The sequence below is a fragment of the Ictidomys tridecemlineatus genome, chromosome 10 (genome assembly GCF_052094955.1).
Source record: "Ictidomys tridecemlineatus isolate mIctTri1 chromosome 10, mIctTri1.hap1, whole genome shotgun sequence".
Taxonomy (NCBI): domain Eukaryota; kingdom Metazoa; phylum Chordata; class Mammalia; order Rodentia; family Sciuridae; genus Ictidomys; species Ictidomys tridecemlineatus.
In genome coordinates this window covers 118203686-118226021 of record NC_135486.1, presented here as the reverse complement: position 1 = coordinate 118226021, position 22336 = coordinate 118203686, and the positions used below count along the sequence as shown (strand labels likewise).

The window sequence follows — 22336 nt, the reverse complement described above, 5'->3', positions numbered from 1 at the left end:
ACAGCCCTGGGGCATGGGGGCAGTGTGGGGATGGGTGGGGAGGAGCCAGTGCTCCCCAGGGCCCCTTATGCGTTCAATTCACAGAGAACAAGGAGATGGCATCCCAGGGGCAGTGACCAGAATGGGCAAGTTCAAGGAGTGGGAGGGGAGAAGGAGGCTCCCCAGGTGGACACAGGCAAACCCCTCCAGCTACCCAGAGCCCACAAGGAGACCGGGGCAGGCCCTGTGCCCTGGACCTGCCATCCGGGGTCACTCACCGTACTTTGCAGCCTTGGCAGCTGCTTTTGCAGCAGCAGCAGCAGCCGCAGGAGTCCCGGCCCCTGGAAGGACAGCCACAGAGGGTGAGGTCCTTTGCCTGTGGTCGCTCAAGGCCACCTGCAGCCCTGCTGGACCTGACAGTACCTGCAATGCCTCCAATCCCAGGAATCGCACCAGCCCCGCCAGGAATACCACCACCTCCGACACCAGGGATGACGCCAGCTCCTCCAGCACCTGGTGGGACAGGGACAGTGCATGTGGCTCCTCAGGGTCCCCCTGGGGCCGCGCAGGAAGGTCTCCAGGAGGCTGGCATTGGAACCAGCACCATTCCACCGGGGACTCGGCCCTGGCGCCTTGGGATATGCTGCGGGGGCCCTGCCTCCGCTCCTGAAGCCCAGTGGGTCCCTTTCCACACGCTCATTAAGGGAGTTGGACGTTTCCGGACAGATCCAGCCCTAATCACTGCCACATACTGAGAAACCACAAGCCGCTGCTCCCTGGGCCAGAGGGGCCCCCAAAGGAATGTTCGAGGCTTCCTTTCCCTGTGTTCCGAAGACCCAGCCAAGTTCGTCATCCAAGTGCCTGGCCGCCCGGCCCTGGCAGCCCCTTCCTGCCCGCTCTCCGCTCCCGCATTCCAGTCGTCCCCACCAGCCCCTGCTGGCCTCTGGGGCCTGAGGGGGGCCTGTGGGGGGCCCCCAAGGGCAGGTCCCCCTCCCTACATTCTTGTCCCCCAGGCTGGTGGGAGACATCTTCTGACCCACCCTAGAAACAGGAGGGGCTCCCTGGGGCTGGGGACAGAAGAGGGGACTTCAGCCCTTGTGGTCTGACCCTGAACTGAGGGTTTCTTTGGCAGGGGGCAATTGCCCACCCTGCCCATGGCATGGGAATGGGATGTCCGCGCCATACTGCGGCAACGCCATCCAAGAGATCCGGGCTTGAGGAACGCGTTAAGGTTTTATGGTATGCATTAAATGGATGTGAAACCATTAGGTTTTAAAAATGCTTATGTAGGTCCCACCTCAAACGGTCTTTCTGACCACCGAGGCACCCCCCAGCCCTGCTCATGCTCCTCCTGCCTCTTTCAACCTCGAGGCAGGCTCCTCATAAAGTGTAAGGCTGGAGTCAAACATCACTTTCTCTGGGAAGCCTCCCCGATGTGCCCCAGGTAGGAACAATGTGTCCCTCTTCTCCATTCAGCTCCCACGAGAAGGCCAACCTCCTCCATTAAGCTGCCACCCGCTGCCCCCACCTCTGAGATGGATGGGTGGAGGGACAGAGGGACAGATGGGGGAAGGGACATAGAGGTGGATGTAGGAAGGGAGGGGGGAAGGTGGAGGGCTGGGTGGGGAGGGACAGGAGTAGGAGAGATGGATGGATGGATAGAAGGATGGATGGATAGATGGATGGATGGATGGATGGATGGATGGAGGGATGGAGAGAGGGATGGATGGAGGGATGGATGGAGGGATGGAGGGATGGATGGATGGAGGGACAGAGAGATAGATGGGGGAAGGGAAGTAGAAATGGAGAGAGGAAGGGATGAGGGATGAGGGAGGGAGGTTGAGGGCTGGGTGGGGAGGGAGGAATGGATGGATAGATGGATGGATGGATGGGAGGATGGATAGATGGGTGAAGGGACAGAGGAATAGATGGAGGAAGGGATACAGAGATGGAGAGAGGGAGGAATGAGGGAGGGATGTGGAGGGATGGGTGGGGAGGGGAGGTGTGGGAGGGATGGATGGAAGGAGGGATGGATGGACAGGAGAGGGATGAGTCGAGGGAGGGATAGATCAATGCGGGCCTGGGGGCCACTGGACCAGATGTGAGGCGGTTCTCAACTGTAAGGGGGTGCTGTAGGTGGGTTGGGGGTGGCTGAGGACCCCAGAGGTACTTACCATACTTCGCTGCCTTAGCTGCTGCCGCTGCGGCTGCCTGGGGGCCCACTCCTGGGGGAGGACAGGGTCAGAGGGGAGATTCTGAGAACGGTGCCCACCTGCTTCCAGCCGCAGGATGACCCGCCCCCTGACACAGGGGTGAGGAGGGGCTCTGCGGCAGGCAGAGCTTGCAGGGCTGGAGAGACACTTGCCAGTCACAGTGACCAGGGCCCCTTTGCCTGGGAGTGACCAGGCTGCCTCACCTGTCCCCGTTGGGTAGCCGGCCTTGCCCGCGGCACCAGCCACTCCTCCGGGTCCGTAGCCTGTCAGAGGAGAGGGCTGGCGTCACCTTTACCCAAGCAGATTTGGCCACCTCTGCCGCCCCTGCCCTTCCCTGCCGGGCCCTGCTGCCCTGAGTGTCCCTGTGTCACCCCCAGCAGGAGTGAGAACAAATACAAATGGGCACGTGGCCCTGGGATTCCCACTGCACAGAAGAGGACAGAGAAGAGGACAGGCTCTTGGAGGCCTCACGAGAGGGAGAGGCCCGGAGCGAGGACCAGGCCAAGGCCACGTTTCATGCAGTGTCCTTTGGAGACCCCCGTTCCAATAGTCCATCCTGCTGCCCAGGGCTGGGGTGGAGGCACCCTCTCTGGGCCCCTAAGGCCCACAAGGGCGGACTCACTGAAGGGCGCTTTCCCGTTGGCGTAGGGCAGTCCATAGCCACCTGAGGAGAGAGCAGGGTGGGCTCCAGGGCTGCCCCCCTGGGTGGACAGACTACCCTCCCCCCAAGAGCCCTATGTGGAGGAGGAAGGACCCCCTCCCCCTGGGTCTGACGGGACATTCCTCCCCCTGCAAGTCCAGGGCCCACCTGGCCCCGAGTTCTGAGCATCGTCCTTGGGTCCCTCTCTACGGGAAGAATCCCCTGGGCTGATAGCTGAGGTGGGGGGTGGCCCTGCGGGTGACTTGATGGCGGAGGGTTCTTTCCCATGGTGTCCAATACCGTCCACACAGTGGCTCTCCCTCAGAGCTTTGGGTCTCTGTGTACGTGCGCACTCATGCACAGGGACGTGTGCCTAGCGTCTGTGGCTGGGTTTCCCCAGGTTTTCTTTGACTGGTGACCAGAAGTGACTTCAATACCAGTCCCCACCGTCCCACCCCAGGACATCTGTGTCCCCCTAGGCTGAGTCTCAGCAAGTCCTTCCTCCTGAAGCCCCCTTGACTCACCTGGGAGCTTGGGTGCCTTGATGGGGTACCCCAGTGGGACCCCAGGCTGCTGGCCCCCAAAGGGCCCGACCCCTGTGGAAACCGAAAGCAAAATCAGGGCCCAGCTCTCTGGGCCAGCAGCCCCTTGTACGCCTTCTATGGATGCCGCTTTCTGCTCAGACAGCAGCAGTTCAACAGGCCACTTTCTGGGGAACTGCAGGACTCCCCGGGGGTCTTGGACCCCTGCTGGAGCTGATAGTTTTGCCCTCCTTGAAGGGGGCTGGATTTGGCAGTTTGGGGCTCTGTGCAGATGGGTTGGGGGAGGGAACAGGCCTGGGATCGGTGTCCCTTCGTGCTGAAGTCAGCTCAGGGCCCGAGTGGGAGCCATGAGGGGACTCCCAGGTCTGGATGGATGCTGGGTACCCAGCTCCTCCCAGGGCCAGAGCCCCTGCCCAGCTGGCCACCTGCCTGTCCTCCCCCTGGCCTGAGACGGTCAGCCCTGTCTCACCTGGGATTCCGGCAAAAGCTCCACCTCCACCTGCAATGACAAAATCCTGTCACGGCAGCCCTGGCACCATGGGCACAGGGCCCGGGGACAACGTTGGCCTGGCAGACTCCGGCAGGGGCCAGTTGTACCCAGACCTCGAAGCTCGTCCCGTCCTTGCGCACGGTCTGGGATTTCTGAGCAGCGGGCTGCCCGTCCTGGACTGCAGGTCCAGGGCTGGGCACAAGAATGCCCTCCAGAGGACCCTGAGTAGGCCCCGGATCCCCCCATGGCCCACCGTTCAGTCCCCAGGAGCCTGCAAGTGGGTGCAGAGCCTCCCCCAGGGGCCCAGCCCAGCCGGCTGCATACCTGGGGCCTTGGCCTTGACTCCTGTTCCGGTGGGCACCCCAGGGAGCACCCCTACTCCAGGGAACCGAGCTCCTGCGGGGCAAAGAGGACTATGGCTATGGCAGAAGGCCCGCCTTGGCCCCTCTCCTGCCTCGGGTCTCTGGGTGGATCTGTCTGTGATGGGCATGGCTCACGGGGACCTGTTGCTGGGCACTTTCCTCCCCTTCCCGGCCCAAGGTCGGAAGGTCCCGGCTTTCACCCTATTTTGCAGTCACGTGGCCTCAGGCCTGAGTGGACTTCATCACAAATCCACCTTGCCCACCCTCGGGGGAGAAGCACGGAGCGCCAGAGTCGGGGCAAAGTGGCTGTGTGTGCGCAGAGCAGCCTCCTGGCGGTGGCCTGGGACTGAGTGCCAGGGTCTCCTTCCTCTCCCTCCTGCCCTGGGGCTGGGCTGCCTGACCTGACCCCGAGGGGGTGGGGTCCACTCTGTCAGCAAATCCCACAGAATCGCCTGGATCTGGGCTTTTGGGGGATTTCAGGAGGTCACATGTTGGGTGGGGTGGCAGGCCCTGGCAGGGAAAGGGGGTGGGGATGGCTTTTCAGGGTCTCCTGCAGGGCAGACCTGCTGGGCAGGCCCCCTGGTGACTCACGACTTTGAGGACACAGCTGGCTACACTGGGGTCTCTGTCTACCCCTGGGGGCCTGCCTGGGCTGTGAGGGGGGTTGGGGCCTGGGGTCAGGGCTTGGGTGGGGCCAGGGAGGCTGATGCTTAGTGCCAGGGACCTCTGTTCACTAGCCAGAGCTCTGACACTTAAGAAAACAGCCACTGACCAGGACCCAAGGCCTCTGCCGGCCTCTGCCTGTGGGGGTGGGGTTTGGGGGAGGCTGATGGGGAATGCTTTCTTTCTACAAGTTTCCCTTTGCTTTCTGGTCCTCACCTGTGCCGGGGAGCACGCCACCTGGGTATACACCTGGGAGCCCCACACCTGGAGGCAGGAAGAGAAGGAGGTACCATGAGCAGCAGCTCAGAGTCCAGGGACTCCACCAATCCCCCCCCAGGCAGCTCCAGGGATCCCAACGCGCAGCCCTGTGCCCACTGCGGGAGCCAGGGACAGGCATCGGGTATCAGCGTCCCTCCTCCTACGACTCTCGGAAGTCATCTGCTGACCCTCCCGTGCATGGATTTCTGTCTGTCTCCTGGAGCCAGCCCACCTCTGGCTAACAGCTTCCAGATGTCCCCTCCCTGCTGAGTGGACAGGCAGCCTTTTGTTGAACCTCAAGTCACTTCCTACAGGGCTTGGTGAGGTGGAATGAGTACCAGATGAAGAGTCAGAGGATGTCACCCTGGCTCTGCGGGGACCAGCCACAGCCCCTCCCACTCTGACTCTCGATGCTGAGCTTCAGTGTCCACATGGTCCCCCAAGAGCCTGCCATAAGCTTGTCTCTGAAGCATTTTTCTGCTTCAAGTTCCTAGAAGGGCCAGGAGGGCCCTCTGCCCCGTTCCACAGAAGCAGGTCCCATGCTGTTGACCTGGCCATCTTCCCTGCCCTGCTGCGGCCAAGCCCTGCCACTTCTCCCCGAGCACAATGGGGAAGGGGCTCTGTCCCTCCCTGACCTCTGCCCTCCAGCCCCGGGGACTCCACACTCACCGGGCACTTTCCCTGGCTTCCCTCCAGCTCCGACGCCGACTCCAGGTCCGACCTGAGGGACCACGGCACCTGGCACGGCAGGAGGCACGTGAGGATTGGTTCCACGGCCCTCTGGCTTCGCCCAGGGAACTCAGGTCAGCCACCTCACCTGTGGACACTCCTAAGCCACCGACTCCGCCAATACCACCGACTCCGCCAACGCCACCGACTCCTCCAACGCCACCAACCCCGCCAACTCCGCCGACGCCTCCGAGCCCAGCACCTGCAGGGCCAGGTGGAGGGGTCACTCGAGGGACGGCAGAAGGCAGAGGCCCTGGAGCTCCGGCCCTGCCACTAACCCCCCTGGCTGCCTCCCGAGCCTCCACAGGTTGGAGATGAGGATCCTGCCCATCCGCCTTGCAGGCCCCTGGGCAAGAGAAGGTAAAGTGGAGCCCAGGGAAGCCAGGGGTTGATGGCGCGTCCTGGAGGGTCCCACTCACCAGCCTTGGCAGCCTTATAGGCTGCAGCAGCACCAGCAGCTCCACCTGGCACCACGCCCCCCGGGAAGGCACCTGCAGGGAAGGCTCCCAGCCCTGCGGAGGAGAGGACAGGGTGAGGTCCTGGGCACGGCACCCTGGAAACTGCCCAGCCCCAGCCCGCCGGCCCTGCCCACTCAGGAAGCTCAACTGAGGCCCCTCTACTCCCTACAAGACCTCAGCCAGGAAGCCACGGCCGCTCAGGAGGACTGGACCCTGTGTTGGAGGCCAGGGGGGCCCCCGGCTCCACTGGGCAGGATCTTTTGGGCCAAGCACCCCCCCCATGCCTTCCCAAGTGCCCTGGGGAGCTGATGCCCTGGGCAGCCTCCATCTGGTCCTCATCACTACCTTGTGATAGTCCCCTCACCCAGCTGGGACCCCCTCCTGCCCCACATGACTGCTCGAAGCAAGTGATCTTAGCCTCAGTCCCCACTAGGCTGAGTCACCAGTCCCTGTCGGGCATCTTGTGTGGTGTCCACACTCACCTGCCCCGGGGCCAGCTCCCGCAAGCCCTCCAGGACCTGCAGGAGAAAGACAGCAGATGAGAGGAGGGTGGTGTGTGGGCAGCAGCCCTGGCCCAAGGGGAGAAGATCTCCCAGAGCGGGGGCAGGACCCTGGCAGCACTGTGACGAGCAGGTCACAACTCTGGTCTCTAAGCTGCTCCTTAGGCCTTTGGTATGTTGCGTGATTATGCTAAAAGGGTAGCCAACCCTGAGTGACCGTGCGCTATGCTGTGTAGACAGGACTGTGCCGAAGCCCCCGGCGACCTGGGAAGGGCTGTGCCCCTAACAGCCAACCAGAGGCAGCAGGGCTTCCTGCAGGGCCAGAGCTGGGCCCGGGCTGCAGGCTAGGCCTCAGCCAAGCCAGGGGCCCCACCTGGGCCTGCCCTCTCCTTCGCAGGTGCCTCTGATTTCACCTGGGTCTGTCCCCATCATCTGTCCTTCCGTCCAGCCTGCCCCGCAGTCCAGGAGCCTCATGGCTAGAGCCAGATGGGTCCCTGGCACTCTCCTCCCCACATCTGGGCCCCATTGCCCCTCCCAGGGGACATTCCTCGGCCTTGGCTGGGACAATGGGCAATCGGGCTGGAGTTTACAGCTAACACAGGTTTGTTTCCAATTATGAGAATCTCTCCTGAGAGCACCAGTCCTGGCTGCCAGGGTCCAGGCCCCGGGGGAACACTCTCCAGGGACCTCCAGCAAGGGGCCTGCTGAGCCCTGGGGGAGACTAGTGGCTTCCCCTGGGTGTGGTCTCTCTTCTAACCAGCCCTGCCCACTCCTTCCTTTCTCTCTCTCTCTCTCTCTCTCTCTCTCTCTCTCTCTCTCTCTCTCTCTTCCTGGCACTGAAGATTGAACCTGGGATGCTTAACCACCAAGCCACAAACCCAGCCCTTTTTATTTTTTATTTTGAGACAGGGTCTCACTAGGTTGCTTATGGCCTCACTAAGTTGCTGAGGCTGGACTCAAACTTTCGATCCTCCTGCTTCAGCCTCCTGAGCCGCTGGGATTACAGGTGGGCACCACTGTGCCTGGCCCCACTCACTTCTTAATTGCGTGGCCTGGGCCTTGGGAAGCTCAGGCAGTCCCTCTGTAAGATGGGTCTGTAACTGCCCCTGGAGGTGGACAGACAGGGCCTGGGCTGCCTGGTGAACCTCCTGGCTTTGGGCAGTGGCTGCCCCCAAGCCAGGTCTGTTTCCTGAGCTCCCAGGGGCAGGGGACATGCTCAGATCTTTCCTGTCCACAGGGGCTGGAAGGAAGAGATGGGACCAGAGTGGAATTAAGGAGGGGCTGGGGCAGGGGTGGGTCAGGCCTGGGGACAGACAGCCCCTGTGCATCATCTGTCCTTCTCCCACAGCCCCCCAGAATGCTCTCCCCCTGGGGCCAGCTCCACCCCTGTGTGTTCCCTTCCCTGGACTCACCTGCTCCAAATGCCCCCAGGAGTCCTGCACCTGGAGAGGAGAAAGGGGAGGGGCTGAGCACGGCCCAGAGCCCACCCTCCCAGCCCCCAGCCCAACGACTTTTATTTCTGGAGTCAGAAAGTTCTGATTCAGATCCTCCTGCCCCTGCGGCTCTGTGTGGAGGAGCGAGTCACCTCCCCTCCCTCTCTGAGCCTCAGCTTCCCCATCTGCAGGTGGCCCTAACGCTCCCTGCCTCCTGGGAACCAGCGCGCCCAGGGGTGCCCCCAGCCGGTCCTGTCCTTGCCCCCCCCCCTCTGGGTGGGCAGCTGTCCTCCAGCTAGAGCTCGGGTGTGGGCAGTGCAGGCTCCCAGCTGCCTGGTCCCCCGCTGAGCCTGAACCAGGGTGGGGACAGCCTGCGGGGCCCACATGTAGGAGCAGCTGCCAGGCCACCCACCCTCTATCACCAAGGGATTAATTGTTCCCAAGCATGACATGCGCTGCCTGTGACCCTGCCTGGGCAGGCCCGGACGTCCCCCCAGCCCGGATGTAGGGAGCTTCGTTCGGGTAGCCACAGTGGCTCTGCCAAAGCCTTTGTAGCCCTAAATCCTGAGGCTGAAAGGTGACCTTAGGGAGGTCATGGAATCCAGCCCTCCTCCTCCAGACAGTGCTCTTGGCTTCCAAAGGAGATATCCTGACTTTCCTTTTGGTCTCTTCGTTTGGCCTGAGTTGGAAGTTCTTTTGGAAGTCTAACCTAAGTCTTTCAACCGTAGAAGCTTCACTTGAGCTAAGATCCATCGGGAGACTGCACGCAGGTACCTCAGTCTTCCCTCCATTACTTAATGACAACCTGGCCTGGTTCCTGCACTGTCTATGGGGTCAATCAGTGAATGCACCCTCTATCTTTGCAGGTGTGACCTCCACACCTGGGCCTTGTATGCTGTGCACGGTCCTCTCTCCACACCACGGCTCGTCTGGCCATCCCTGTATTCTCTCCGCCTCCCAAGACCCTGCTAAGAGCCCTCACCCTCCAGGAAGACAGGATGGGGTTCAAGCAGGGGGAAGCAGTGGGCCTGGTCTCTGGCCTGGCAGACCCCTCAGACCCCAGGGTCCCTCTTGCCCACACACCCCTCTGCTTCTCCCGCTGGCCCCCGCCCCGGGGTTTCACAACGCAGATGGGCTTTTAGGAAGGGGAGCCTGTGGATCCATCTCTGCTTGGATCAGGGGCCGCCAGGGTTTCGTAAGAGCTGTTGGGCAGCCAAGCTGTGTCCTGGAGCCTGGGGCTTCAGAGCCAGGGCCGTATGCCGCAGGGTGGGGACGCCAAGGCCACATGTGCAGCATCTCACACCAGGGGCCATAAATCTGGGTGGAGACACTGTGGCCTCCACCTGCTCCTCATCCCCCAGAGTCCCCAAGAGACGCCCCCTTGGGGTGAATTCCCCAGAGCTGAGGGTGGCCCTTGGGGGCAGATCCAAGCCCCCGGGGGTGAGGCCTGGACAGACCTACCCCGCCTTCCTACTGGAAAGCTCCCCAGTTTGGACCCAGCTGGACGGGGCCTGGGACCGGAAGGGAGGTCCACTTTAGCGTCTGGGGTGAGGGTCAGGGTTCAGCCTGGGGTTGGGCTCAGGGCTTGGTCAGGAGTCAGGATAAGGGCTCAGACCAGCATCCAGCTCAGGCCTATGGGGGTCTTGACCTGGGATTAGACAGGGGTTAGGTTGGGATCAAGGGTCTGAAGGCCGAGCAGGTGGAGTCTGGGGCCCTCGTCTGCGCCTGCTCCTGCAGCGCTGTGTTACAGGCTTGGTGGCCACTGGGACCTCAATCTCTAATTCGGCCTCCAGCGCTGGGGCTGCTTCTGAGGCCCTGAGCAGAGGGCTGTCTTGGAGAGCTGGATGCGTGGGCACTTACAGGATAGAGCTGGGCACCTGTTACCCAAGGAGGACCCTGCTGCTGCCCTCCCCTCCCCTTCCCGCCCCCCAATGCCGTGAGTCAGCCCTCCTTGGCCTCTCAGCCTTTCCTGAGGACTCTGAGCCTCTACTCTTTTCTTACCTGGCTTGGGTGGTTTGCCTCCGGGCCCCAGAGCTGCAGAGAGAGGAGATGGGGGTGAAGGGGGCCCCCCCGGCCAGCATCTTACTAGTTAGCCCCACCCCAGGGAGAGCCAGGATGGAGGTCTGAGGGTCGATCGGGGCCCAGGGAAGAGCTCGGGGAAGGGCTGGAGCGGTCTGGGGGCTCGGTTCTGACAGGTGTCTTCCCACGGGACACTCAGTCTGGGACTTTGATACCTGGACCTTCTGGGGATCTGGGCCCCAAGGGTGAGTGTCGCCACAGGACCCCCCCACCCACTGATCTGTGGTCTCACCTCCTCCTCCCAGGCCTCCGAGACCAGCCCCTGTGAGGAGAGACAGAGGAAAAACCATCAGCATCCTCCAGAGACGCCGCTCTCCATCCCTCCTCCCGCCGACCTCTGCCTGGCTGCGCGACCTTGGGCACGTCAACCTCTGTGACCCTCCGTTTCTCCTCCCTGGGTCAATATCCTGGGGCCAGTGTGTGCCCTGGGGTCCTGCCAGGCTTCCTCTGGTTCTGAACGCCCACCTCCCTTTCCAGTATTGAAAAGGCTCCTTTCAACTTTTTTTTTTTAATTGACTTAAAAACATTATGTTTTCCCCTAGATTAATAGAGGAAAAAAAAAGTCCCCCTTCCCTAGTACCATTGTCCCAACATCCTGCCCATTCTCTCTCGGGGACTCACAGTCCTCATCGGCACCAGACTGGCCGGGGGACCCACACTACACGTCGCCCTGGGGCCTGAGTGGTAGAGTTAATCACACCTGCCAATCAGATAGGTGGTTTGCTGTGCAGATTTCTGCAAAGACTGCTCCTGTGAGCTGCGGTTTCTCTGTTCTTTACAATTATTTGCCTCGAATGGGTGGCCAAGAGCGGGGTTCATGGTTAGGAGATGGTGAAACCTAAGGTAGGAATGTGTGCCCGTGCCCTCCTCCCCAAGATCCAGGTTTTATCCTTCAGAATATTTATGCTCTTTGCAGCTGTCCATCAGGGCCGTGTTAGCTGCACTCCCACGGGGCTGACTGGTGGGTCCCCAGGGGTAGGCATGCTAATGTCCTTGCAGTGACAAAACATGCCATCTCTTCTGAGCATCTCCATCCTCTCTGCCCGCCTGGGTGCGTGGCTGCTGAGTGTCCTACCTGGATAATAGACTCCTCCAGGAACTCCACCGGGAACAGCCCCTGGGACCCCTGGAAGGAAGGAGGTAGAGTCTTTCATCAGTCAGAACTCATAAAATTTTGGTGACATGGATAAACATGGAGAATGGTAATGGTTTTGTTGACAAAGCAGGTTCTGTTTACATTTTCAAATTCTCAAAGTAGCCCCGGGAGGCTGGAAGGGTGGGGATCACTCTCAGGGATTTAACAGATGTGAAGTTGGGCTCAGAGAGGTTAAGGGATGTGTCTGGGGTCACGCAGCTGAAACAAGATGGAGCCTGGGCTCCACCCAGACCCCGCCTCTGAGAATATGTGATGTGGTGCTACCTGATCTCCTTAGGGGCAGCGGGCTCTGCGTGGGGCTGGGACTGGGTGCTGGGCAGACAGTTCCCTCCTGCACTGAGCAGCCCGGGTCAGAGCCAGAGCTGTGGGAGGGCAGAGCCGGCGGCTGCAGCGGCTGCCAGCAAGATCGCGGCCATTCCCACCCTGATAGGATGGCGTGAGGTCAGCGTCCCGAACCACTGGGCCACAGTATTGGGGTGGAGTCCTGGCCATCTGACACAGGGCTGTTTAGGGAGGCGCCGGGTCCGGGAGGGAGACATCATGAATGAGCAAAGTGAATAGTTTCTTAAGGCACAGCTAATTCCCCGGCCAAGGTCACGAGGACAGTCCCCATGGACCAGTGAAGCTGTCACTGGAGGATACTGGCATGCTGGCCCTGGACCTAGGCCTGAGCCGTTGTCATGGCAACCGGCCGGGTCTCAAACCAGGCCCTGGCTCCGCCACAGAACGCTCCCAACCTCGACCAGTCACCTTGCCAAGGCTCCAGCCCCGTCCTGTCCCAGGGGGCTGGGGTGTCTCGGGGGGCACAGGCTGGCTCAGGGGCAGTGCAGATTTGCAGTGCATCTGAGAGGCACCGCGGCCAGATGTCTGGCTCCGGGGCCGGGTGACATGTCCCAGCTGGCCCCTGAGCCTGGTCAGCCTCAGCTAGAGCTCAGCAGGGCTGGGGACGCTGGCTGTCTTGGCCACCCCATGCCAAAGCCAGCACTGGGGTCTGCGGCCCCCCCCCCGGGAACTGTGGTCCAGTCCTGGAGTGTGTGAGCAATCTGGCCAGAGCCTGGGGGATTGGAGGAGTGGCCCCAGGGGGCTGGGCCTGCTGGGAACGAGCAGGCGGCCCTGTCATCAGCTGCCAAGTCCACACAGGGCTTGCCTTGGGGCTTTGGTGCCTTCTCTGGCTCTGGCCTCCAGCTCCCAATGCATCTCTCTCTGCCTCAGCCTCTCTTCCTGCACTTTCTCCCCTCCTCCCTCGTGGCCCTCTGTCCCCTCTTCTCTGCCTTCAGGCTTCAGAGAAGACAGCAGGGGACAGTGAGGTGGGTGGGAAGGGGCCGAAGGGGGGTCAAGACAGATCCCCCCTAGCCCCCGGCTTCTAATCTTAACTTTGCTGCTTCTTACCATCTGTGTGACCTCAGGTAAGTCACTTAACCTCTCTGAGCCTCAGTTTCCTTTTTTCAAAGTGGGGCTGATCCTCACTGCCTTGCACGGTTGCAAGGGTTCAAGTAAGAGGCTGTGTCTTGTCGGTACCTGGCCCAGAGTCATTGTTCAAAAATCAAATCAAAACAAAACAAAAACAAAGAAACTATCGGTGACCTCTAATCTCCATTTCTTCCCACTCTGCTGCTCGGGTTGGGTGGATAGTAGGTGCTCAGTGAACGATGGGTGAAGCAGGTGCAGGGGAGGCAGAGAGGACGCTTATGGATCTGGGTCTGACCTGTTTCACCCCATCGTATCTGCCCTGGGGTCTCCCCATCTCAGACTTGTGCAGCTGCCAGGCCTGGCTGAACCCCACTTCTCTCCTGGTGCTGGACTTGTGGCCAGGCCCTTTCCGGAGTAGGACGCTGCTTCCCTTTTCCCTACTCTCCACGCCCACATTTCAGATCCGGGACAGGGCTGGCCAAATCCCACACCCAAACCCTGACCACCCTGGGGCAGCCGTTTCTGCCCTGTCTCTCTTCCAACGTGGGGCAGGTGAGAGGAAAAGGGGACCCGAGTGGAGAAAGGGCCCTGGAGAAGTGGCAGGCTCCTTGGCAGAGCCCAGCTTGTCACCCGCATTCCCACCTCCTCGACAGAAGCGCGCTTCCTGCCAAGAATGCCCGCGCCTCCCTCCAGGCCCGGCCCTGGCTCCCAGGCCTGTTCTCCCTCCTGCCTTCCTGGGCCTGCGGCTCCTCTCGCCCGCCGCTCAGCTGGCCTGGCGGCCTGGAACACACTCGTCTTGTTTTATGTGGGTTTGGCTTGTCCTACTGAAGCAGCCCAGGGCGGAACTTGTCTTGCAGCTAAGAATCCTGATCCCGGCTCTCAGGGATCAGAAGAGCCTCTGGCCTGGGCTGGAACTTCTGCAAACCTCCCCTGACACTTCCCTCCCCTGGGCTCTACCTGAAGGGGTCTTCCTCCTGCTGAGGCTGAATGGACCCCTGTCTCTCCTGCTCCACAGCCAGATCCCCCTGGATGGAGGAGGCCCATCGCCCCCCGACTCACAGCCCCTCGAAAGAAAGTTGGGCCTTTCGTTCAAGGTCTGGCTTAAACATCTCTTCCACTGGGAAGCCCTCCTGGGTTTCTTGGGGCTCCTGGGCCACCCATTCCCAGAGTCCTGTCTGTGTCCTCTCTCAGCGCACAGCCATTTATACCTCTGCTCCCCTGGGGGGAGAATTCAACCTGAGAAATTAATCCTAGAAAGGAACCGCAAGGATCCATCAGCCTGAATACGAGAATATATCGTTTTACATCTGGACATTCCCACAGTCCTCTGATTGAAGGCATTTTTGGCAGGGGTGACATGGCTGTAGCTCCCACTGGCTCTAGGAGGCGGGGACGTCAGACGGGATGTCTCTTCCCATTTTGCAGCCAGAGAAACCGAGAGCCAGAGAGACGAAGGGCTGGCCTGGGACCTGTAGCTGACCCCAGTCACATGCAGGGCCTTCTGCCCGGAGCCTGGGCTCCAGGTTCAAAGATCTGGGAAAAGCCTGTTTGGGAGGGAGCCGCGGCCGTGGGCCTTGGCAGGGGGCTCTGCCAAGCCAAGTCCAGGGTGGGGGGGGCGGCTGGGGAGCAGATAAAACCTCACGAGGCTTTGTTGTTTGCAGGAAAAGGTTGCCAATGGTTTTTCAAAAACAATCTGTCCTCGGTGGGTGACTCTGTCCCCTCCCACGTGGGGGCATATTTGTGTTCCTGCCGAGGCCCCAGCAGACACACAGAGCTGGATCCATCCCTAAGCCAGAGCTTCTTGGCTCTGGCGGCTCATCAGAGATACCTGGGGAGCTTAAAAGAATGTCCCCCCATCCAGGTTCCTCTCCAGACCAAATGGAGGAGGAATCCTTGGGTGGGACCTGGCATAGGAATTGTTCAAGGTTCCCCTGGGGAGCTCTTGGACCCAGCCAGGGTTGAAAGCCCCGATCCAAACCACCTTTGGCTCAGAAATCGAGGGGTGGGGGGTGGGGGGGATGGGGAGGAAGCCTGAGGGTATTTCTAGGGGGATTATTCTTCCCAGGAAATGCTGTTGTGACCCCACTAGGGAACTTGCACACGTGACACCCTCCTCTTGCAGAGAGGTTGGGCTCCCCCAGGGTATCCAGGTGGGTGCTGGGAGTGCGTGACTGCGGTATCTGTTCCTGACGTCTCCTGACTCTGCACCCAAACCCCAGAAGAGCTTATCCATTCACAAAGCCCCTTATTTGAACACAGCCAGTCCAGAAGTTTGGGATAGAATGGAGATTTATCTTTGTAAAAAATGATACCCTCTGAGGGATTAATGATGTCACCAGGGCTAGAGGAACAGGGTTACTTTGCCCTTAAAGGACTCACTCCAGGTCTCTGTCCCCCTCCCCAATATTGCCTGTAGCTTATCCCAACTCCCTCTTCCTTTGACCCAGGGTGGAGAGCTGGCTGGTGCTGACCCCCAGGGGCTGCCTGAGACTGACCGAGCCTCAGTTTCCCAGATGTGAAGTGGAGATAATGATTCCTGTCTCTCCCAGCTGGGGGGTTCACTGCCACTCATAGGTGGTGGTATTGGCTGGGAAGGAAGGGGTGTTTGGGGGCCACACCTGGGGGAGGGGACCCAGACAGCCCAGAGATGCTGCTCTCAGGGGCTAGCTCTCTGCTCCCCACCACCACTGGTGCCCACATCCCTTGGCCTCATCCAGGACTGGACCCTGCACAAGAAGCTCCTGTCCCGGCATCTGGCCCTGTAGGTCAATCTCATGGAAACAGCCCTGAGGCACCCTGGGCCCCACCTGTTGCCCAGTCAGAGTCTGGCTCTCATGGCAAGGAGGTTCCCATGGAAACAGACCCCACCTAGGCCACCGCAGCAGATGGCCAGTGATCTTGCACCTCTCTCTTCCTGTAGCCCAAGGCACCTCTGGGCTCCCAGCTGGCCCCTGTGGACAGTCCCACAAATCCAGCAGCATCTGGGTCTGGACACACACCAGATAGGCCAGCAACAGACTGGGGTCCACTCCAGCCTGTGACACTGGCTTGTCCCTCTGTCGGAAGGTGGTCACCTTCCCCAGCTTGCCTTTCCTTTCTCGGACTCCCCGTCTCTCACACAAACAGAGTTGTGCACACAGACACTCACGGTCACATGCACAGTGACAATCCACACCTGGGGACACATCTGCATGCCAGATCTTTCATGTGTAGTTGTCTGTGGGGTGGCAGCTCCTGGAGCCCCCTGCCCTGTACACAAACACCTGTCCAGCTGTGAGCCTGGGAGTGGATGTTCAAACCTCCCCAGAAAGTCCCCCTGCTTCAGCGACAAGCTTGAGCACGGGCACACAGGGACACCTGTGCAATGTAGCATGCGACACACTTGTTCATACATGAGCACATGTGAAACACACTCTCCAGAGTCCCTTCCCTGGGGACAGACCACAGCAGCAGCTCTCCAATCTGCAGTCCGGTAACCAACCTGACCTGGACCTTCCTCGGGGGATTTCCCATCGGAGGAGGAACCTGCCGAGGTCACAAGCTCACTGTGATCTCCAATCCAGGTCCCCTGCCCCGCGGGCTGCACGCAGCACACGGGCTGGTCCGCAGGTGCGCACCAACCGGCAGAGCGCACCGGGTGGCGCAGGGGCCCCGCAGCCCTCTCGGGGCAGCAGAGCCTGGCACGAGGTGGGACCGTCCTGAGCTGCGGGTCGTTTGACAGGATCCCATTGCGCTCGGGCCGGCGCTTCCAGGCCGGTGGGCTGGGGTTGGGAGGCCAGGGGGTGGAGGCTCCGCCGGCCGGTCCACCCTCAGGCCCCCTGTCCGTCCGCCGCCTGGGGCGCGGGCAGCAGCGTGGGAACCGGCAGGGCCCTTACCTCCGGGCTGCGCGGGGTGGAGGAGGGCCAGCAGGAGCAGCAGGACTCCGGGCCTCGGGGCCGCCGCCGTCAGACCCGCCATCGCCATCTCGGGGAGGAATGCCCCGGCCTGCTCTCCGCGCCTCGTTTTATCCCCAAAGCGTAATTGCTGCCTGGTCGGCTGCGCGGGAAGGAGGCGGGCGGAGGCGGGCGGCGGCGGGCGGGGGAGGCCGGCGGGGGCCGGGAGGGGGCAATTACGAAAGCCCCGCTGCAGCCTCCGGCGGGGCCGCCTGGACCCAGAGCCTTCTCCTGCACACACACTCGCGTTCACGCCCGCGCGCGCGCACACACATACACACACACACACACACACACACACACACACACACTTTCCCCATCCCTTTCCCGCTTTCCCTCTGTGGCTGCTCTCGCTGCTGGCCCCGTTCCCGCCAGAAAGTGCGAGGGGGCCTCTGCCAGGACGGCCCTCAGGAGAGGAAGCAGGAGGGAGGGCCCCCGCAGCCCGGCCAAAACGGCCGGCCCTCGCCAAGTCCTGAGTGGCCAGGCCCCCGCCCCTACGGCTGGGCCCGGGGCCCAGTGTGGGGACACAGGCCAGCTGTCTCGAGCCTCAGCCCCCACCCTGGCCCTCCAGACACCCCAGCACCCCAAGCCTGGCTAGAGATCCACCCTGCCCAAAGCTGGGATGGGGAGGTTGGGCAGGACAAGGGCGCAATGTCTGCAGAGGTCGAGGGCCCCTGGGTAGAAAGACCGGCAAGGCTGGTGTTGTCTGGAGCACACAGGGGACAGCATGGAGACCCTGGAATGCTATAAGGCTCCTTTCTGCATGGGCCAAGGACTCAGTCTCCTGCCTGAAGCTGCAACAGGGTGTTGGACAGGTTTGTGGTGGATATCTGCAGAGGCCAGGAGACTGCAGTCAGGAGAACGGCCTGGGAGTGAAGGCCACGTTTACACTGTCCCCCGAGACCTCTGGGGCTTGCAGGGGACCCTGACATACGAGGTTCTATTCTGCACCGGTTGAGGCCACATTTCCATACAGGTCATAGTGTCTGGCAAAGGTCACTATGGGGAACAGGGAGGTGGGAGCCCCACGCATACTGACAGGCATCCCAGTCTCCTCATTGTCACTTGCTCATCACCTTTCCCAAGGCTGAGCAGCACTGGTGTCCAGATAAGACCCCAGAGCCCCAGACTCAGGACTGGCTCTCTGCTTCTGGGAGAATGTCCAGGATCGCCATTCCTCCGGTGGCCAGCAGGGGGCGCCTGCGCTGAGCAGCTGGGGCAGCGGGCAGCAGAACCCTGATGCTCTCCGCCTGAGCAGGTTGGGGCTCTGAGGGTTTTGGGGTGTGTGTATGGTGGATCAGGGGTCATATCCCCACCCCCAGCCCTCACTAGTGGGAAATAGATGTCGGAACCACAGGATAGGACAGGAAGCTGTGCCCTAAGACACAGCCGGTCAGGGGACAGTCTGGACCATGTCTTTGGGGCTTTCCCCGCACAGAGGGATGAGTTAATGCCCTTTGTCCAGCCAGGAACACGGTGGCAGTCTGCAGGGCTGACAGGGAGTGGCCAGGAGGAAAGAGGTCCAACGTAGGTTTGGAACTCAGGTGGACCTGGGACTGAGTTCCAGCTGTGGCACTTTCTAGTGGGCTAACTTCTCCACAGGGTTCGAGTCTCCTCACCTCTCAGAGGGTGACAAATGTCCCTGCCCAGGAAGATGATGGCAAAGGTAAATTGAACATGGTCATCTACTTCTGCCTGTGCCTGCAGCTTTCAAATGCACTCTGTACCCTCTGGTACCACTTGGACTGTCATTGCTGCCACCAGGTCTTCAAGAGCTGTTCCTGGTTTTAGCATAGCTATCAGGATGGCTCTCTGCCAGGCCACCCTGGGATCCCAGGCAATCTTTGCCTCCCCCTGGTCTCTGGTCAAAGCAGCTCCGAAATTTTGGGAGGTGCGGACACACTAGGAGAATCATCTTTAAACATACAGTTCTACATGGTGTGTGTTTATTTGGAAGTGTGTTGGTTGGGGGGCCTAAAACCCCCCAAGTCAGCCCTTGTTGGTAGGGGCAGGGGTCCGGGGGTAGGGGCTGAGATGCTGTGCCTGGGAGCCGTCTGCTGGGAGGGGAGGGAGGTCAGGGGTGCATCTGTGTGTCTGCCTTCTTCCCAGGAAGGGGGAAGGAAGGGGGTTCTGGTGGGGAACTGGGCCCCACTCCTCTTGGGGCAGTGACGTGGGCAGGAACCAGCTTTCAGACTTACAAACCGCAGTCGGCTCGGAGGCTTTATTAATTCCAGGACTGGGAAAGAGGCTGGAGCCAGCGGGAGAAGATTTGCTGTGAGGATCCAGGAGAGGTGTGCAGGGGCACTTGCTGGGGTAGACGTGAGGCTGCTGGGCCCCGGTCCTGTGTCCTGCGCCCAGCTCGAATCTCCCCCACCCCTGTCCCTAGCAGCCTGTGTTTGCTGCAGTCGCTCCTCTCAATGTAATCTGGGAGGCTGCTGTACGACCTCCAAAGGGGCCTGGGTTCAGGGCCAAATCCATCAAATGATCACCCGGTGCACGTTAGCCCAATATGTGCTACACCCGATGCAAGGAAGGGGCGCAGGTGTTGGTGGCACTCACTCCCCGCTTGTTCATCCAGGCCCAGTGTCCCCAGCTGCTCAGCCACCTCCCTGAATACCTGAACAGATGACATAAGGGCACACCTGAGAGCCACCTGCAGAGAGCAGCAGGGTGCCCCGGCCCTTACCCTTGACAAACCTCACCACTTGCTGGCTGCCTGGCCCATGTGGGCAGAGGGCTCGCAGGTGAGTCTCTTGAACACCACCTCTCCATTCCTGCTCCTTCAGGTGTACCATCTAAGAAGGACACAGTTCTGGATCTCTGCCCAGCTCTGAGAATGTCATTGCTCTGCTTAGAAACCCTCAGTAGCCCTTCAGAGAAACTCCAGATCTCTGAGTGAGGACTTCCAACCCCATAAGACCCAGCTCCACCCGCCCTGTCTCCTTCCTTCCTCCGACTGGCTCCGAAGCTGCTCTCTGGCCCCCAGGCTGATCCTGGAGGTCTGGGTGGGGACCTGTGTTGGCGATGTTCCCTGGTCTGGGCTTCCACCACCTCCGGGTCTACTCCCGTGCCCAGCATCCCTGTCCTCTGGACCTCTCTGAGGGTCTTTAACAAAGTCCCCCTGGACTGAGCTTGGGGGCTTGCTCTTATCCCCACCCTGGCCTGGCCATCATGGAAGGCAGTTGGTGGGTAACGCATGTCTGTCTCCCCTCTCATCCAAGAATGTTGGATTGTAAGTGCTGATGAACCTTCTAGGAGATGGGGACAGATGCTGGAGTAGACAGAATCCCTGGGGTGTGGCTTCTGTTTTCTTCCTTGTGAATACAGGGTCCCATCATCCGTGAAACACAGGACGCGCTGCTGAGTGGGATCCTGAGCTACAGAGAGGACAATGGACTGTGGGGCTGTCCTAGGCAGAGGAGGGCTCAGCCAGACCTGGGACCCCAGTGGTGCTTCCTCCCAGGGCCACTGAAGATGCTGCTGAGAGTCATTTATACCTCCGCATGAGCCAAGGTCCCTCCAGCCAGCCCCAGAGGAAAGAGGATCAATGGTTCACTAAAAAGTATTTCTCATATGAGCCCAAACTGAGGTTTGGGAAGGACATGAAGGCTGGTTGGGGCAGCCCCTCCGGGACAGACTCAGTAGCGAGACAGGGTGAAGGACCTCAGGATACAGCTTCCCGGCCCTCCTTGCCTTGTCCATTAGACTCAGCTGCAGACAGTGAGGTTGGAATCTCCCCTCCTCTGATTCTAAACTTTCTAGTAGCTACGTAAAAGAAAACCTAAGTAAAACTGTGTGTGTGTGTGTGTTTGTGAGTGTGTGCATGCACGTGTGGTCCTGGGGATTGAACCCAGGTATGCTGTACCTGGGGATGAACCATGTCCCCAGCCCTCTTTATTTTTTTTATTTTGAGACAGGATCTTGCTGAGTTGCTGAGGTTGGCCTTGAACTTGTGATCCTCCTGCCTCAGCCTCCCAAGCAGCAGGGATTACAGGTGTGCACCACCACACCTGGCAGTATGTTATGTTTAACCTAGAATATCTGAAATATTATTTCAACCGCTAATCCATGTAAACATTATCGGCGAGATATTTTGCATTCTTTTTTTGTAGCAAGTCTTAAAACTGGAGTGTATTTTACATTTTCACGGCGTCTATTTGGACTACTCACATTTCAATTGTCCAGGAGCTTCCTGTGGCCATGGCCCCTGCCGGGGACAGTGTGGGATTAGACTGAGGTTATGGGTGAGGATGAGGCTGACTTCGTTATGGCGGGCAAGGCGGGAAGAGCGGACCTGTTACTTGAGGGTCGGAGGCAGGAAGGGGGCTTGGGGTCAAGGGAATGGGGCAGAGAAGGAGGGTGTCTTTGAGGGCCAGTAGAGAAAGGCTGAGGTGCCCCCATGACAGGTAGCCCCACGGGAGAGGCCCTGCCCTCTTGCTGGGGGCTGAGGCAGAGAGGGTGGCCACCTACCGTGGGCTCCCAGGCAGCTTCGGCCCAGAGCTGACATCTTAGCTGGGAAAAGAGGAAGATGTCCCTGCCCAAAGGTGGCCAGGGACCCCTGGGATGGACTGTGGGCCAGGAAAGGAAGGGACCGTCCTGGGGGACAGGCCTTTCTGGAAGTCAAGGGTCAGTAACCGGGAACAGACAGAGGGCCCTGTGGGCAGGGCCACTCCTGGGTCGGCCCAAGGGAAGGACAGGCTGTGCTTGGGGTCGGGGACAGGAGTTGTGGAAAGGGGGGCTGGGACTCCACATCCTGCCCCCAGGTGGCAGGAGAACAGCCTGGAGGTGTGGAGGTGTGAAGGCAATCCGGAAGGCTTCCAGGAAGAGTTGACACCAAGGCGGCCAGTATCATCAGTGTGGTCACGATGGGGACTAATGTTAGTGTGAACCTGGGTGGATTACCTGATAAGGGTGATGCCATTATTATTAACTCAGCCCCAGAAGCTCCAGTGCCCTCCCACGGGGACAGAGGTCTTCGTGGACCTTTAAGATCAAAAAGCTCATGTCTTTAGAGTCTGGTATTCAGCAAGTGCTCAATCATGGGATGGGGTCTATGATACCGTCTCAGGCAACTGAAGCAGCCGATGGAGGGGTAGGCAAAGGAGGAAGCCCCTTCCCTGCACATACCGTCCCCTCCCCCCGCCCTGTGCTCTGGTTCCCAAGCCTCAGAGCCCTCTGGGTGATGCCACGCTTTCCCCAGACCTGGGTGTCTGTGCGTCTGAGTCCTTTGTCAGTCTGGGTCTTCGATGGGTGTGGGCAGGGGGTGGGTGTCCTGGACAGGCTGTCCTGCCCGGGGCAGTTCCCACGTCGCCTAGCAGGGAACACGGAGAGCTGGGCAGCCTGTGCACCCCCTCCCCAGGGGACCTGGATGGAGGAGTCCAGAACACGCCTCTCATTTGTTTGACACTTGAGAGTTTACAAAGCACATCTTCCTTTTCCATCAGGGATATTATTATCCCAGTTTATAAACCGAGGAGTTATTAGGAGTCCTG

General features: G+C 60.4%; 1 protein-coding gene and 1 long non-coding RNA gene across 9 annotated transcripts in view; one reads left to right on the top strand and one right to left on the bottom strand.

Moving 5' to 3' along the window:
- Window positions 1-16920, bottom strand: part of Eln (elastin) — a 29532-nt gene extending 12612 nt beyond the window's left edge. For all 5 annotated transcript variants that reach the window (XM_078023908.1, XM_078023910.1, XM_078023911.1 and 2 more), the window contains exons 1-18: window positions 16788-16920; window positions 11422-11472; window positions 10579-10608; window positions 10269-10301; window positions 8247-8276; window positions 6817-6852; window positions 6296-6388; window positions 5965-6078; window positions 5817-5885; window positions 5106-5153; window positions 4189-4260; window positions 3844-3873; window positions 3357-3428; window positions 2815-2856; window positions 2396-2455; window positions 2154-2204; window positions 403-492; window positions 258-320 (exon numbers count right to left, since the gene is read on the bottom strand). In XM_078023908.1, the coding sequence (XP_077880034.1) occupies window positions 258-320; window positions 403-492; window positions 2154-2204; window positions 2396-2455; window positions 2815-2856; window positions 3357-3428; window positions 3844-3873; window positions 4189-4260; window positions 5106-5153; window positions 5817-5885; window positions 5965-6078; window positions 6296-6388; window positions 6817-6852; window positions 8247-8276; window positions 10269-10301; window positions 10579-10608; window positions 11422-11472; window positions 16788-16875 (1072 nt within the window). In that variant the 5' untranslated portion in view covers window positions 16876-16920. The remainder of the gene's footprint in view (window positions 1-257; window positions 321-402; window positions 493-2153; window positions 2205-2395; window positions 2456-2814; window positions 2857-3356; window positions 3429-3843; window positions 3874-4188; window positions 4261-5105; window positions 5154-5816; window positions 5886-5964; window positions 6079-6295; window positions 6389-6816; window positions 6853-8246; window positions 8277-10268; window positions 10302-10578; window positions 10609-11421; window positions 11473-16787) is intronic.
- Window positions 16921-17155: 235 nt separating this feature from the next.
- Window positions 17156-20933, top strand: LOC110598466 (uncharacterized). Of its 4 annotated transcripts, none has more exons than XR_005730995.2 (5): window positions 17156-18102; window positions 18447-18510; window positions 18609-18782; window positions 19079-19135; window positions 19631-20933. It is a non-coding gene; the product is annotated as an uncharacterized LOC110598466 (long non-coding RNA). The 4 variants fall into 4 exon arrangements; XR_013426884.1 differs by having other exon boundaries at window positions 18447-18782; window positions 19631-20569; window positions 20762-20933; XR_005730991.2 differs by having other exon boundaries at window positions 18447-18782.
- Window positions 20934-22336: the final 1403 nt, after the last annotated feature.